Source organism: Anabrus simplex, chromosome 3, assembly GCF_040414725.1.
Source record: "Anabrus simplex isolate iqAnaSimp1 chromosome 3, ASM4041472v1, whole genome shotgun sequence".
NCBI classification, from domain to species: domain Eukaryota; kingdom Metazoa; phylum Arthropoda; class Insecta; order Orthoptera; family Tettigoniidae; genus Anabrus; species Anabrus simplex.
In genome coordinates, this window is record NC_090267.1 from 199,309,561 (window position 1) to 199,327,802 (window position 18,242).

General features: G+C 37.8%; 1 protein-coding gene across 4 annotated transcripts in view; it reads left to right on the top strand.

The window, feature by feature from the left end:
- Positions 1 to 14,067, top strand: part of LOC137498893 (UDP-glycosyltransferase UGT5-like) — a 361,857-nt gene extending 347,790 nt beyond the window's left edge. For all 4 annotated transcript variants that reach the window (XM_068226630.1, XM_068226631.1, XM_068226628.1 and 1 more), the window contains exon 7: positions 11,413 to 14,067. In XM_068226630.1, the coding sequence (XP_068082731.1) occupies positions 11,413 to 11,701 (289 nt within the window). In that variant the 3' untranslated portion in view covers positions 11,702 to 14,067. The remainder of the gene's footprint in view (positions 1 to 11,412) is intronic.
- The last annotated feature ends 4,175 nt before the right edge of the window (positions 14,068 to 18,242 follow it).

Consider the following 18,242-nt stretch of genomic DNA (forward strand, 5'->3'; position numbering starts at 1 on the left):
CCACAGCCGCGCGCCCCTAACCGTACTGCGTGTTTCTGTGGTGATTTGTAGTGTAGTTTGCTGTGTGAATATGAAGAGGAGAGTGTTGGGACGGACGCAGATACCCAGTCCCCGAGCCAGGAGAATTATTCAGAAGCGATTAAAATCCCCGTACCGGCCGGGAATCGAACCCGGGACGCTCTGATCCGAAGGCCAGTACTCTGACCATTCAGCCAACGAGTTGGACAATAACAATAAGTGATACTACAGCACATGCATGTTTCTGAACGCCCTACACATGTATCTTTGCAATAAATTCTCTGGCAGTAATATTGTCATTATTTCGCACAATATTATTACACGTTTTCCTACAAAGATGTCGCGGGAATAATATTTCATAGCTATCAACAAATCCCTGGTGACTAATTCCAAGCTGCACAATAATAATAATAATAATAATAATAATAATAATAATAATAGAACGCTGCCGTTATCGACATTAGAAAAGGTCCCCACCACAGTGTGGAAATTGTCCCCATCCCACGCTCATCTTCGGTCATACATGTCTATCTTTCAAGTTGACGGTTTGTTAGTAAGTCATAAATATTTTGCCTATGATGATAATAATTATCGTAACAATCAATCTGTTGACGACCGATGTCTCAATAAAACCAATCATCAGCAGCAAACATATTGCAATCCACATAACAAAAACATTCTGTGGGTGACCCTGAATGCTGTGCAATCCAGTACAATAGATTATAGTTCTAAGATATGTCCACAGATAGCGACACTAGTATGCTTGGACTCGAGTCTGGAGTCGAGTATACCGATTCTAAGAGCACATTACTCGATTCTACTCGATTCCGTCGCTAGCCCATCACTAGTATCTACTATAACTGGTAAGATTTTATATATTTTACGTTTCTATATATTAAGCCAAGTTAAAATGTGAAATGTATTTTTATTTATGTGCATTATCTTCTCACTTAGTAACATGTTAAGGAATATGTTTCATTTTATATTGGTGTTATGAGCAAACTCTCATTTAACCAACATGTGCTCTGGGTGCGGTAAGTGCTGCCATCTGCAATGTCGCTGTAAACGCAATTCTCGCGGCACGGAGCAGGCAGTATATAGAGATTGAGACGGCGGTGGCATATTTTAGTGATGGGCTAGCGACGGAATCGAGTAGAATCGAGTAATGTGCTCTTAGAATCGGTATACTCGACTCCAGACTCGAGTCCAAGCATACTAGTGTCGCTATCTGTGGACATATCTTAGAACTATAATCTATTGTACTGGACTGCACGGCATTCAGGGTCACCCATAGAATGTTTTTGTTATGTGGATTGCAATATGTTTGCTGCTGATGATTGGTTTTATTGAGACATCGGTCGTCAACAGTTTGATTGTTACGATAATTATTATCATCATAGGCAAAATATTTATGACTTACTAACAAACCGTCAACTTGAAAGATAGACATGTATGACCGAAGATGAGCGTGGGATGGGGACAATTTCCACACTGTGGTAGGGACCTTTTCTAATGTCGATAACGGCAGCGTTCTATTATTATTATTATTATTATTATTATTATTATTATTATTATTATTATTATTATTATTGTGCAGCTTGGAATTAGTCACCAGGGATTTGTTGATAGCTATGAAATATTATTCCCGCGACATCTTTGTAGGAAAACGTGTAATAATATTGTGCGAAATAATGACAATATTACTGCCAGAGAATTTATTGCAAAGATACATGTGTAGGGCGTTCAGAAACATGCATTTGCTGTAGTATCACTTATTGTTATTGTCCAACTCGTTGGCTGAATGGTCAGAGTACTGGCCTTCGGATCAGAGCGTCCCGGGTTCGATTCCCGGCCGGTTCGGGGATTTTAATCGCTTCTGAATAATTCTCCTGGCTCGGGGACTGGGTATCTGCGTCCGTCCCAACACTCTCCTTTTCATATTCACACAGCAAACTACACTACAAATCACCACAGAAACACGCAGTACGGTTAGGGGCGCGCGGCTGTGGGCTTGCATCCGGGATATAGTGGATTCGAATCCCACTGAAGATGGCTTTCCGTGAGTTCCCATTTTCACACCAGGCAAATGCCGGGGCTGTACCTTAATTAAGGCCACAGCCGCTTCCGTCCCGTCCACTTCCTAGGCCTTTCCTATCCCATCGTCATTGTAAGACCTATCTCTGTCGGTGCGACGTAAATCAAATAGCAAAAAAAAAAAAAAAAAAAGTACTGCTTACATCCCGCCGCTATTCTTCGAATTTCGCTCAACTTCTAAAGACTACACTCAGTTTTGTTCCTTTGCAGTCATGTGTTGCATTGATAAACGTCAAAACGGAGGGTGTATTTTGTTCATTGTTTAGCTAGAACAGAATGACGTTCTGTCTTATTTGCTTCGTGTACATACATCACATTCTGGACGCCTAATCTTAATACCCTACATTATATCTGCCGAAAGTATGATATAAGTATAAACTATTCACCTGTCCTATCGGAAGATTGTAGGCATACCGTGACAGTGAAAAAAAAAAATGAAATGGCGTAAGGCTTTTAGTGCCGGCAGATCCCAAGACGGGTTCGGGTCGCCACGTGAAGGTCTTTTGATTTGACTCCCGTAGGCGACCTGCGCGTCGTGGTGAGGATGAAATGATGATGAAGCAACACATACACCCAGCCATCGTGCCTGGGAAATTAACCAATGATGGTTAAAATTCCCGACTCTGCCGGGAATCGAACCAGGGACCCCTGTAACCAAAGGCCAACACTCTAACCATTTAGCCATGGAGCCGGACACCGTGACAGTGATTTTAAATAATAATAATAATAATAATAATAATAATAATAATAATAATAATAATAATAATAATAATAATAATTTCGTATGGCTATTTCTAGCCGAGTACAGCCCTTGTAAGACAGGCCCTCCGATGAGGGTGGGCGGCATCTGCCATGTGTAGGTAACTGCGTGTTATGGTGGTGGAGGATAGTGTTATGTGTGGTGTGTGAGTTGCAGGGATGTTGGGGACAACACAAATACCCAGCCCCCGGGCCATTGGAATTAACCAATGAAGGTTAAAATCCCCGACCCGGCCGGGAATCGAAACCGGGGCCCTCTGAACCGAAGGCCAGTACTCTGACCATTCAGCCAACGAGTCGGACAAGGCCAGATAAGCTATGCTATCATTATTAGAATATAGTTCATATTCAGTGGAGTGGGTGAGAGACGCTATGAACGGATATCTTCATACTTTATTATGCGTATATAGTTGTAGTATTATCTTTCACAAGTCATCAACAAATTCAGATTATTTATTTTGCTCACTCATTAAGAATATTTATATCGTACCGGTCTATCGCAATCCCATAAAACCTCGGCGACCACTTGTACACATGTACCATCCATCCAAGAGCGGGCGAGAGAGTGAACGTGTGACGTCATGCTGTCATCGAGTCTTCGCAAGCGAAACGAGCCCGAGCCTGGACTCGAAAGAGTCGAGTACCGCGATTCCAGGCATCACTCGCGCACATCACTAGTAGATACATTAGGATCATCCCACTGGTGCATGGTGCATACAAATTTCAGAATTTTCTCGACCCGAGTAACGGAGCATCTTTTCAGTCCTTTTCTTACTGTTACTTACCAGCAGTGGACGCAAAAATATTTCTATCACTATTACGCTGACCCTTTGTTCATGACCAGTTTTCAGGATACGTTTTATAGCACATAATGCAGTGCATGCGTTCGTCATGTCATTAAATCCACCACCCAATCTCACTGAACTAAATAGAGCTTCTATTGCGTCTCCGGAAAATAATCTAGTGAGGACATAAAATAACCGATTTTGTAACAGATAAGACACACATTCCACTATAGATTTCACAGTTAGTGAGACAGCATCTGTCGTCTCATTAGTCAGACACTTCAGTTATTCACGTTTTGATTCCAACCGAATTATTTTAACGTACTCGATGAAATCATCATTCAACCATTGTAAGTATTTTATCTGCTGGTGAATAGAAATGCACACAAGTTGGATTGTTTTGCCGAAAGGCATTACAGTAATCATTTCTGAACTAAAAGGGATAGATCGGAGACTTCTAAGCTTTTAACGGGGAAGTAGGCAGCAGGACTAGGGAACTTCTTTGAAAGTCAGATTACAAGAAAACACAATAGTTTATTCACGAGAGCAGGAGGTTTTACAATATCTGTGCTGCATACACCTTCAACATTGACCACGCAAATGAACTTGTCACTGGTTCGGTCGTAGAGGAGCCGTACCTAATTAGCCATATAATCGGCAATCACTCTCTGTTGGTCTGAGAGTTTTCTGTACATTCAGCTCTAGGTATTTCCTTCACTAATTGGGAAATCTCGACAAACACTATCAACATTTTCCATTTAGGCTACCTGTCGAGAGTACTTTGTGACGAAGCTGACACTAGACCAGGAGTCCTGCCATATTCGTAACTGTTTGGGATACTATTCCCCATGCCACATAGTACGCGTGATTTATTCTGACTGCCCGGATATTGTCTTGCGAAAATTATGGATTTCATTTTTAAAAACAGTCGTTTTCTTTTATATTTGGCTGCTTCCTTTACTTTATTCAGACGATCAATTTCTGGATTGTCTTCGAATTGTTTCTGTAGTCTTAACTTCATTAACTTCATCAGCTGTTATCGCAATCTCAGAATTCTTGATCGGAACCTCTAATGTCTGATTTTCTGATCACAGCTATCGTTCTTACTCGTTGGAATGTTGACTTGGACTGAACTTACAGCGTTGTTCAAATGAATTTCCTACTCGTCATCCAACGTATTTCCTGCGGTTGAAGAGCTTGTTTCATTACAGATATCTTCCGAAGAAATATCTTGTCGCTGTCTGGTCTTTCATGGAGCTAATTTTTCTGGTTTGAAGGTAATGGGGATAATTCGAAGACCGACTAGGCACGCTCTCTGGCTTGAATATATTTTTCATTTAATTTTATCTTTCATCTCCATCTCTAAAATTCAGGCTACAAACACGAGAAGAATCAAATGGATTACCCTTGGTTGATCCTTGCCTTGATATAGCGTTAAGCCAATTTTCCCAAAGTTCTTTACTTAGGGGGATAACAGGAAACTTCACACTTGAAGAATTTTGGATTTGATATACAGAGAGGATTTACATTAAGGAGTGAGGGTAATTGTTTGTACCTATTCAATACTACAATAGGTGGGAACAATTACCCTCACTCTTTAATGTAAATCTGGATTCAATACTGACTAAAAATGAATTTTTTGACATTAAATACAGAGAGGAACACGACAATCATTTTACAACCAGAGACACACACATAAATGCTCGATGCAAACGCACTGGAACACAGTAACGTGGGTACGGAGATAAGTTGGGTGCGTTAGCTGGCGCCCCTAGCGTAGGTTCGTGACACTAAGAGCTCACGCTGAGAAGCATGTTAACCGCATAGCATAGAGCAGGCAGTATTGCCCCCGTTTTGCCGGGCAGCCCAGCCGGTAAGCAAAAGTCCCAGAGGCGGAACGTTCGCTTACAGGCAACGCTAAATTATAGAGGACAGGGACAACCTAAGGACTGACGACAAATGAAAACACTAAAAAGAAATGGGTTTTAACATTTATTAAATAAAATATCAGCACTTTCCAAATTCTATTAATATTTTCAAAATCTTGAATAAAAATATTTAGCTCTTCCCTGCTGGAATTCACCCACAGTTCTTCATTAAATTGCATTCTGCAAAGATACGAGACTGGGTCTTAATAAATCGTATTAGGAAATTAATTAAATTATTATCTGAGAAAATCCTATCTCAAAATATCAAAAATCTGATTTTTCAAATTATTATTTAAATTAACAATACTCTGCGATTCATTTTGCAATGAGTCAAATTTATACCTCACACGAAAAATCAAATAAATCATTTCTATTAATTAAATATTATCCTAATTAATTATTTAAGCTTTAAATTATATAATTAAATTATTTTGAAATCCAATATCCAACTCATTAGATTTTACTCTTGTCAATTGACCTAGTGTTGTGCACAACTCACAATAAAGACTTAAAATTCTCGCATTGTAAAGTTAAACATTTTACATTTTGTGAGCTTAGTTCATTGACGCGATCCTTGCTTAAGTATTTTCCTTCAAAGCAAAGATCTTAATCTATCTTATTCCGTCATAAAATTGCTTAAAGATTTATAATTGAGCCAAATATGCTCGCCACAACACAACAAAAAAAAAAAAAAAAACGAAACTTTACGCGCTCAGCGTACACATATCATAACGAAATATAACCATGAAAATCACATTTATAAACAAAATCAGTCATTCATCCACCTCACATTCAAGCTTTGGTCCACGGTAATATTATAAAATAGATTTATCGAATCCTATCTCTTGATTTTTAATTTTAAATTTTATTTGAAATATGAGAGTTTCTCCCGATGACAATATCAGACAAGGGCTACCATTACGATCGTCTGACGTGTGATTGTAACAGGATTATCACTTTTCCAATGAAATAGATTCCACAACGATGTTCCAGGATAATTTTACAGTAGAAATCATCACTAAAAATTCCATAGAATTGCCTACAGTCATAGATAAATAAGCATTCGCGCATACGGTCTATGAGTCACGACTACGTTATTTTTAATCTCCTATGATCTCAAATTATCGATCAATATGTGCTGCATAAGAAGAAATTATGTTCAAAGACACACTCTCTTCCTTAACTGACTCATGTAATGGACACACAAATAAAATCCTATCTTAAGATCCATTTACAAGTCTCAAAAAATACCAATAACAGTAAATGCAAAATTTGTGGACATTCAAGCCACGACCAATATTCCAGGCCAACATCTACTTCCATATAGCACACATTAATCATTTATAAGCACAGTAATAATTACACTCATGACCTTTAAACATTCTATTAGACCGTAATAATGTCAATTATTATTATTATTATTATTATTATTATTATTATTATTATTATACGCGCGTGGTCGCGTCATCGTAGGCTATGGTTTAATGAAATCATAGATGACTCTATCCTATCTAGAATCTATGGTAAACCACAAAACATCAAGGAAAAATCCTAAATTCACAGAACACGTCGATATTCTGTCCCAAATAATTCAAAATTTATTCCATCATTATTTTATAAATTAATAACTGTTATCGCGTGGGTCAAATATTTTTAACACTTTCCTCGACTTATCATGGGACAGTGTGAACATGTCACGAAGCACTCACTCAAATAGAACAAATTATAGGTCCCAAATACACTCTCACACACATCAAATCTACCAACACCAGTGAAAGAAGAGTGAAATTCTTAACTACAAAAACTATTAGAAATGATCTCAAATATTCAAGCAAGGACTACGTCTACATAATTATTACAACAGAAAATAGAGAAAAGTATAATTTAAAATCTTAGCTGTAGTAGACTTGGCTTCTGGACTCGGTTGATGATCAGTGAATATTTAACCAAACTCCGTCTCCGATATTATTCTCTCCCGGGCTGAATTATGCCTCACATTTTAATTACACATGGCTGCAGCAGGCGAGGACTTAGGACAATTACACACTCCGTCGTAATGCTGAAGTTCCATTCTTCCGAAATATTTCAGGACTGCTAGGGATCTTCCGTCTTCTGGTGAAAGCTGAAACTAAAAGGTCTGTTTTAGAAATAGTTCCCAACACACACTCGATTCTCCAAGCTGGCACAGTTTTACCTACTTGTAATTTTTCTCAAATTTATAAAATTAAGGAAATCTGAACTGCTGCGTTTCCAATATTTCTGTATCTCAAAATTTCCTCAGAAGCAGAAAAAGATATCGTCTTTCATCAAATGAATGCTTGTAATGTTCAACGTCGGATATGCCGTCTCCAATAACACATGTGCTCTAAGCAATTATTCCCGTAGACAACTGAAGACACTCAAAAAGCAAAAGCAAAAGAGCAAATGAGCAAATGAACAAATGAGCAAATGAGAGAGATTTCCCCAGATACATGGGTATTTATTTCTTCAAGACGAGGTGTGTTTGTTAATTGGGTTTTATTGGCTGAGATTTAGCGATCGGGCTAACCTTGCGATCCAATTGGTTAAATATCGTGACGTCAAAATCTCAAAGTATTGATCACTTTTAGTCTGGTAGAGTTCATGTCCACGTGCTACTCATCTGGTGTCTTCAAGAAGGCACAAAAAAAAAAACCCAGACTCGCTTACACGGCACGGGGAAAACCTGTTTTACTACGGGCTAGCAGACAGTGCAGAGTTGAAATCTCCTTCCTGGATGATAATTTTATGCATTGTTCCACCCCAGTAATAAAATATTCTTTCCTTACAAACCAATAACCAATTTTCAAGGGTGCAGTATATAGGATTGAGACGGCGGTGAAATATACACACTGCTCATTCCAATCAGTGCCTCAGGGTAGGGACTGAATAGCTCGAATGCTATGATGAACCAGTTTGTTACGTACCACTAGTATCAGCAAATGTATGAAACAGAGGAATGGCGTGCTTAAGATGAAAGTTATCTAACTCCCCAGCTACTTCCCGCCAATATTCAGGCAGGCTGTTATACTCGGTATGACCGGACGAGTTGGCTGTGTGGTTAGGGGCGCACAGCTGTGACTTTGCATCCGGGAGGTAGTGGGTTTGAAAACCACTGTCGACAGCTCTGAACGTGGTTTTCCGTGGTCTCCTATTTTCACACCAGGCAAATGCTGGGGCTGTACTGTAATTAACTCCAGGGCTGCTTCCTTTCCACTCCTAGCCCTTTCCTATCCCATCGTCGCCATAGTACTTACAGTATCTATGTTGGTGTGACGTAAAGTTAATTTTAAAAAATACTCGGTATACAGCAATAATCCCATCTATCGGACATGAATGGCAACAGAACACACAAAGCACATCACAACAAACAATGGTCAATGTAATGTTATTGTTGTTCAATGTTATGAGCTTTCTGTATTGTAGGCCTTCACATTTAGTTTACTTTCGACTCTGTGATATTAGGGCGTCTTACAAAATTATTTAGAGCATAGAGTGTAGGCCTAGTTCCTTATTCCCCGACTTTAAATAATGATTTTCATTCAATTCTGTTTACCCATTTTCTCGTGACTTGGCGCTGATATGGACTTGGCAACAAAAAATCCAAAGTCATGAATATCTATGTTATCACAGCCGGTACGGTAAAAAATGTGTAAGATATAAATGATTGGAAATTTAATACTATATAACTTTAGTCATGTAGTATTTGTCGATAGGACCACTAATAACACAAATATTTGAGAATTAAATTTCAAGCGTTCCTCTAAACTACCATTCCATTCAGCGTGAATACAATTATTTATGACCTAGATTGTAGCAACTCATGTCCCAACTTTGCATACCGATTTTCATTAAGATAGGACAACTAATAACATAAACATTTGAGAATTTAAGTTTAGGCCTTCCCCTAAACTACCATTTCACTTAGCGTGAATAAAATTGTTTATAGCCTAGATAGCGACTTATTCCCCGACTTTGCATACCAACTTTTATTAAGATAGGACGACTAATAACATTAATATTTGAAAATTAAAATTTGAGGCCTTCCCCTAAAGTACGGTACCATTTCTATCAGTGTGAATAAAATTATTTATGGCTTAGATTGTAGCGACTTATTCCCCGACTTCGCATACCGATTTTCATTAAGTTCCCTTTAGCCGTTTTCTAGTGATGCGTATACATACGGACATACAGACAGACAGACAGACAGACAGACAGACAGACAGACAGACAGACAGACAGATATTACGGAAAAGTAAAGAGTGCATTTTCTTGTTACTGTGACATGACCGATACAGAAATACCATTCTTTTCAAATTCTGAGCTATGTACAGATAAAACTCTTATTTTATATATATAGATATCATTTACTTCTGCATAAACAAAGCAAATGCTATATTGTGCTAGGGAGGAGGGGTATGACTTAGAAGTGGACAATTTTTTGAAAGTGGCTATCTCAGTATATGATCAGTGTTTACAGTATTTAAAGAAATTGATTGTGTCCCTTTCAGAATTTAAGTGCTTTGAGTGTAAGATTATAAGGTGCAAGATGCATATAAACAATGTTTAGAAGTGTATTGAGTTTCAAATGAAAAAGATTTTGAGATTAATGACTTAAAGTGCTGTGATCAACTATGTAATGTAAACCAACTTCTTAAACAGAAAGGTCCAAGCCTCAATGAAATGTCAACCAGTGAGAAACGGATAAGATAATTCAGTGATACCATTCTTAAAATCTGCCATTTTGAACTATACCTGCACATAAAATGAATGAAGAGAGAAATTTTTAATTGATTTCAGCTAAATGGACACATGAGAGAAATAGATTATAGGAGTAGGCCCTATATATATATTGGAAAGGTATAGTTTTCATAAAATACAGTTTCAAAGACTTAACTTAAATTGCTACATATTTTGAAAAAATCAGTAACTCTCTGAAATATAAATGATATTTTTCAGTGGATAACCAGTAGGCATGAATAAGAATGTCAGTGAGGCAATGCATCATGCAGTTTTATGAAAGAAACTAGTCACTGGGAATATAAATTCTGACATGATACTGTATATGCTTTTGGGCTTAAGCTGTGTCAAGAAAATAAGGTGAAAACCTTTCTCGTGGACAGTCAAGATTTTCTTCTGAAGACACAGAGCACAGTTCTCTGTGAAACATAAAGAATTTCACCTTATTTTCTTGACACGGCATAAGCCCCTATACAGTATCATGTCTATAAATGCGGGCCATGAAAGCGTCAATGGCAACAATATAAATTCTGTTCAAAATAAGTATCATGTCTGAATACCGTGAATGAATTAATTTGAGTTAACTAGCCTTTATAAAAGTAGTGTTAAAAATTGTTCTATTCATACCAGGCAGAGTACTCAGAAGGAAAGATGTCCGTGTGAAACATAAAGAATTTCTCTTTTTTCTTTCTTTGACATGGCAAAATCCCAAAAGATTATAATGTCTATCATTATTATTATTATTCATGCTATTTATGATATGGTGAAATATATCAAACAGGAGGATCATTATTTATTTATTAAACGGCACCTATCTTGGATTGTGATCGAACTGAAAGGGTCACAGTTCTTGTCTTATACTATTAGTTTCCAATGTCATTTATTAAATAACATTTTCCCACTAAAATATGACCTTGATTAATTTTTCACTGTAAGTTTTTCATTTCTTTTCTGCAGAATGTTACCCACTACTACCTAATATCTGCATCTTTGAAGACTGATTATGGCACTAAGATTTCTTGTTCATAAGTACACACCATATGGACTAAAATTAAATTACTATTCCACAGGTATCGCAATAAAATGCAGCAAGTATCTGCCATGTACAGAGAGGAGGTACCAGTCTCCTTGGACAGAGCCATCTGGTGGATCGAATACGTGCTTCGACACAAAGGTGCCCCTCATTTGAGGAGTGCAGCATTGGATCTTTACTTGTATCAGTACTTATTATTAGACGTTATCGCTGCCATACTTCTTGCTTTGACAGTTGTTTTTATTATTGCTTATTATATTCTAAAACTGTTGTTCTCTTATGTAAGTCAAAGTAAGCTAGTATCATTTGTAAAGAAGAATCAGTGACACTGAAACTTAAAACTTGTCCAATACGAGAAGGGTTTTGATATTTGTGCACTGCGATCGCTCCGTCAGCTGTTATTTATCCTCACATTTCCATGTAATTCAGTTGACTTTCTGGCTGCAATAGAAGTGTATATTGTGTTATCTGCGCCCCTATTTTCCTATTATTATCTCTTATTGTTTTTAATTATTTAAGTATTATTATTGTTATTCCCATTTATGTGTGTGTTATAAGTATTACGCTAGTGTTTTAATCAGTTCAGTTTAATATTTTGGTTATTATGTCAAGTATGGTCATTTTTCATTATTTATATTCGATAGAAGGTCTCTGAATTTCAGTTCATTCTTTCTTTTTAAAGGTGACCAGGTTTAGAAGTCGGTGGTAGTGGTGATGGTGATGGTGGTTGTGGTGGTAATTGTGGTGGTGGTGTGGTGGTGGAGGTGATTATTTTAAGAGGAAGTACATCTAGACAACCATCCTCTATATACTAACTTTAACCTGAGAGAAAAAATAGAAGGGATCGGACACTTCAAAAAATTGAAGGTATTGGCCAAAGAATGACCAGGGCCACGAAGGACGTGGAAATGAAAGACTCCCTAGAATTGGCAAACCTAATGCCGTTGGGGTCGGAATAAAACAAGAGTTGACCATGGGAGGTCAGATAGGATAGATGAAAGTGAGGAGCCTGGCACTAGTAATTGGAAGCAATACTAAGACTCAGCTCAGGGCCCCGAGGTCACCAACCCACACTCCCAAGTTAAGAGCCCCTGGAGCCACTTTTAGTAGCCTCTTACTACAGGCAGGGGATATCATGGATATCATGGTAAAAACCACCCCCCACCCACAGGGAGAGTTTAGAAGTAGATTAATATCTATGATTATTTAGTCCCATTCCACGCATACTAAGCCTACATGTATTGCAGCTTGTCATTACAATGCTTGCATGTAGTTTAGGAATGTTATGATATCATTATAATGCCTTTCTTAAGGGTCTGTTTTCTTTACCAGATGGAATTTTCCATCTAATAATACACACCCTCCTATACAGTATTTGAATTATATAGCAATATCATTACAGTACGGTTAATATTAGCTATTAAAATGCTGGGATATGTCCGAGTACTTCAGCTCGCCAGGTGCAGGTTTTTTGATTTGACGCCTGTATGCCGCCTGCGCATCATGGTGAGGATGAAATGATGATGAAGATGAGGCATACACCTAGTCCCCATGCCAGAGGAATTAACTAATTTTGGTAAAAATTCCCAACCCTGCAGGGAATCGAACCTGGGACCCCTGTGACCAAAGGCCAGCACGCTAACCATTTAACCATGGAGCAGGACATAATAGCTACGAATGCATGCTATTGGTTGTGAACATTAAAACAAGAATAATAGTTAACACCACCTTTCCAATACTTATCTCTCCTATATTTAGGAAATAAACATTACAACAGGCGTTGTAAGATGGAACATGTTTCGCTTAACAGTAGTAAGCATCATCAGCCGAAAATAAATCTTAGCCTAAAGTTAGGTCAGGGCCCTGAACCTAGTGTCCTTAACATATATGGCGCCCTAAGAATCAACATTTATATTTATAAAATGAAAATAGGCTATTTGATTCTTAGGGTGCCATATATGTTAAGGACACTAGGTTCAGGGCCCTGACCTAACTTTAGGCTAAGATTTATTTTCGGCTGATGATGCTTACTACTGTTAAGCGAAACATGTCCCATCTTACAACGCCTGTTGTAATGTTTATTTCCTAAATATAGGAAAGATAAGTATTGGAAAGGTGGTGTTAACTATTATTCTTGTTTTAATGTTCATATCTGATGTCCAATACGGTCTACAATGAGATTTATTACTTGTAATGCTATTGGTTGGTCGAACATTTGAATTTCATAGCTTAGGAGATATAAGAAATGCAGACAGAGTTTCATTACGAAAACTGACAACGAAATACCAATTTGGAGACTCGAAACGCAATGTGCCATTATTCTCGCAGTAGTTCTCTTCACGGTTGCATCTGTTAAAACCCGCCTCTTATTGGACATTTATAAATATCATATTATACTTTCAGACTGATGTATGAAAACTACTTTCAAAAGAGATCTTGAGCTTTTAAGAGATCAACTGCTGTTCCTTTTAGTGCTTTAGATGGACAAAACATGGCCTGATGTTATCTAGAGTAGTGAAACTCCCAAATTGTGTAAATATTGCAACTTAAATAGTTTAGTTAATTTTATAACTGTTCACTCTGCTTTTTATCATATCATTAGAGACAATTTTCCTATTTTCCTGTAAAAGTATTTTTTGTAGATTAAACAAATTCTTTATTTGTAAGAAAACATGTTTCAATAAATGGATTAATTTTATACCTGTGTGTCGCATCATTTACCTATGCTGGAATATACAACAGTCTGTAAGGTTTATGCATGCCACCATAGGGTGACATTTTGTACAGGCCTACACTAATTTTTCAAGAATGGACCTTAAATCAAATTAAGTATTGTACATAGGCTGATCAACAGAGACTGAGGCGGATGGATATTTTCCTGTAGCTTCCGTGATAGTTTCCTAACTGTAACATAAATATTTGAAAAAGAGTGGGTTTTATGTTATAATGTCTGTAGGCAGCAGCACTCTTGTATCGGTAGGTTGGTAAAAAAAAAAGTTATGCTCTACTGTGTAGACACTATGGGCATTTCACATACCAGACAATGGAGGTGAAGTGAGGGGAGCAGTACAGCGCAATCAAATTCTGTTTTTGTTTAAATCATACAGCCACTGAAACTTACGAAAACCTGAAGCAAGCGTATGGTAAAGATGCAGTACCTCGTGCAACAGTATTTAGGTGGTTCAAGGACTTCAAAGAAGGCCGACTTGTCTGTGTTAAGCAAGATGGGCCTGGTGTTTCGGCTTCTGCTCTGACTGAAGTCAATATCATCACAGCTGCTGTGATTGTCCGTGAGGATTGGAGGATAACATTACGTAACCTCAGTGAAGTGTTGAGAATTTCATATGGCAGTGTCTTTACGATTATGCACGATCATCTCCATTTGACCGCAGTATGTGCCTATCGGGTGCCACGTCTGTTGACTCCCGAACAAAAGGCTGTGCGAATGGAGACAAGCGGTGAGGTGCTGCGTCTCTTTGCTGGTGGAGGGGATGCGTTCTTGAAATCGATTATCACCGGTGATGAGTCATGGTTGCGTCATGATGATTCTGAAGGAAAACAAGCCAGCACAGTGTGAAAATCGCCAGGTTCTCCAACACCGAAAAAGGCAAAAGTGATGTTGATCACATTTTTTGACTGTAATGGATTGATTTACCAGCATGCAGTTACCTCTCACACTACTGTTACAGTAGCATACAACACGTCAGTATTGGCTACACTGAGGAAGCACATTGCAAAGAAATGACCCAAGCTTTCTCGGACTGGGTGGCGACTTCACCATGACAATGCATGGCCTCACGTTGCAAATCAAGTCAGCAGTTTCTGGCTCGATTCAACATTACTTGTAGGATTCCAACAAGAAATAACAGATATCCTGGATTCAGGAGGTCAGTTGGACTGTATCATGATTGACCTATCAAAGGCATTCCATAGGGTAGATCATGGAAGACTACTGGCAAAAATGAGTGCAATTGGACTTGACAAATGTGTGACTGAATGGGTGGCTATGTTTCTAGAAAATAGAACTCAGAGAATTAGACTAGGTGAAGATTTATCTGTAATAATTAAGAGGGGAATTCCTCAAGGCAGTATTATTGGACCTTTATGTTTTCTTATGTAAATCAAACTCAGAGAATTAGACTAGGTGATTTATCTGTAATAATTAAGAGGGGAATTCCTCAAGGCAGTGTTATTGGACCTTATGTTTTCTTGTGTAAATCAATGATATGTGTAAAGAAGTGGAATCAGAGATAAGGCTTTTTGCAGATGATGTTATTCCGTACACACTAATAAGTTACAAGATAGTGAGCAACTGCAACATGACCTCGATAACGTTGTGAGAAGGACAGTAGGTAATGGTATGATGAAAAACAGGGTTTAAAGTCAGGTTATGAGTTTCACAAATAGGAAAAGTCCTCTCAGTTTTAATTACTGTGTTGATGGGGTGAAAGTTCCTTTTCGGGATCATTGTAAGTACCTAGGTCTTATTATATGGAAAGATCTTCATTTGCGTAATCACATAAATATGATTGTAAATAAATATACACTAATATTTCCTTTTTCTTCATATGAGAGCAGGTTACCTTTATGAAAAACGAAATTCCAACCGAAAATGTACCTGCTACGAATAATACAGTAGTATGTTTTTCCCGAGCTGAGGGTGTGCTTGCTTTTGACTTTTTTTGTAACACAGATTTATAGCAGGTTGTTTTATTTTTGATACAGATCAAGCATAAAAATAATATAAATGGTTGGTAACCACGTGAACCTTCACATGGTTACTTCTTGGGTTAATAATGTGGTGTACGCTCTGCCTTTTCTCCCCAAAATTACTGCGAGTAAAAGCAAAACCCAGTCTATAAATCTAGAACTAAATGCAGCTCATACAACGTAAACGTCTGTTAAACGAGTTTTGCATTTTTATACATTCATTTTAAAGTGTTAAAATTAAACTATTGGTTGTAGATAACATTTAGTTGTTAGAAGAAATGCAGCTGAATAATTAAGGAATTATTCCTTGGCAATTTCTGTGAATTTGGGAAATAACTAGCAGTTCTTCCTGGTCAGTGGATTATTATTTGGGAAAGCATGGGCTATTCCTAAACAAAAAAAAAATTATCCAAATCTTTGTTTGGAAGAGAGATTGTCAAGAACGTCTTAAGAGGATAGTGCCAGAAGTGTCAAGTAAAACCAAGAAACCTACTCCATTTATGGCTATCTAGAGATATATCTCCATATTTTCATTAATGCATATTAATTATTTGTTGGGTATACTTGCGAGGAAAACCCTGAAACTATGACCGCGTGGATCACTCTTCAAACCTACTTCTCCCAAAATTACATGGACCTAACTTACGATATATGATGCGATTACAGGTATTCATGATCTCTCCTGTTATATTAATGTAACATTTGTAAATATTTCGCAATTACAAGTTACAGGCGTACCATGTCCTTGCATTGCACGGGTCGGACGGAAGAAACAGTTCTCCTCTTTGCGTGACGTCATCAGAGCTACAGTACGACCTGTACATCATGAAGGCAGTGGCCCCACATACGGGCCCCACAACGAGTATAGTGATCCACTTCATAGCCTGTATATTACATAGGCTCGCGCATGTGCTGTGATTCGTATATGTAGCTGTTTGCCGTGAAATATTCTTTGGTAGGCGCTATTGGAAGCGCTTTTGGTGGCAAAATGACTGTGGATATAGAGTTTATTTCAACAGAGTGAAGAACAATTAGGTTGATCTTGCTGGATTAGGACAGGATATCGTTGTAGCCTATCACTGACAATTCTTTTTTTACAAATATTGCAGCTCTCGTTCTTTTAGTGAAAAGAAAGTGACATTGTAACAGCATAGAGTTTCCTCTTCATAGCCAGTCTATTACATAGGCTGGTGCATACACCGTGATTTGTGTACATAGCAGCTTCTTGTGGAACATTCTTTGGCTGGTGATACTGGAAGCATCTTTGGTGGTGAAGTGACTGTGTTTGTAGTGTTTATTTCAAATGAGTGAAAAACATTAGGGTGATATTGCTGCAGTATGGCAGAAAATCGTTTTATTATTGAATAGAGTGACATTGTAACAGTGGGGAGACCAGTGCCGGCGATTCGAAAATTAAAGTTCCTTCATAAGGAAAAGGGCAGAGATTGTTTACGTCATTTTAATGTGAATCAATACTAGAAAAGTAATTGGCTAGCTGGAAATTGACATTTTAAATGATTTTGTTGCCCATACTTATTATTTTGTAATGAACAAAATGGAACAGGAAATATCGCAAAATCATTAACATTCGTTTGTTCAGCTTACGTGCTTCGAAAGTGTTCGCATTGATACTTAACAGGATTAACAATTGAAAACTGATGTGGTGCGTCACAGTATAAATGTCAAGAACCGAGAAATATTAAAGCCCCTAATCGATGCATGTTGCAGTATGGCAGAAAATCGTTTTATTATTGAAAAGAGTGACATGGTCTTTAACATGCAAGAATTGCCTTTCAGTGGACACGACGAAAGTGAAGGTTCATTCAACAATGGTAATTACGCATAACTTTTAAATATGTTGAGCAGCTATAACACCATTCTTAAAGAACATCTAGAGACTTCAACTTTTCAAGGAGAATCAAACGGGATTCAAAACGACTTGATTACTGCTATCAGTAGCGTGTTGATGGAAACCATATGGAATAAGATTTCAATGGCCCAACATGTAACAACTATTTTAGATAAAACTTCCCGTATTAGCAACAAATCACAATTGTCCACCACCCTCAGATATGTTCATCACCAGACAGCGTAGGTTCAAGAAATGTTTATTTCCTTCCTCGACGTGAGTCAAGATAGATCCCATAATGGCTTACT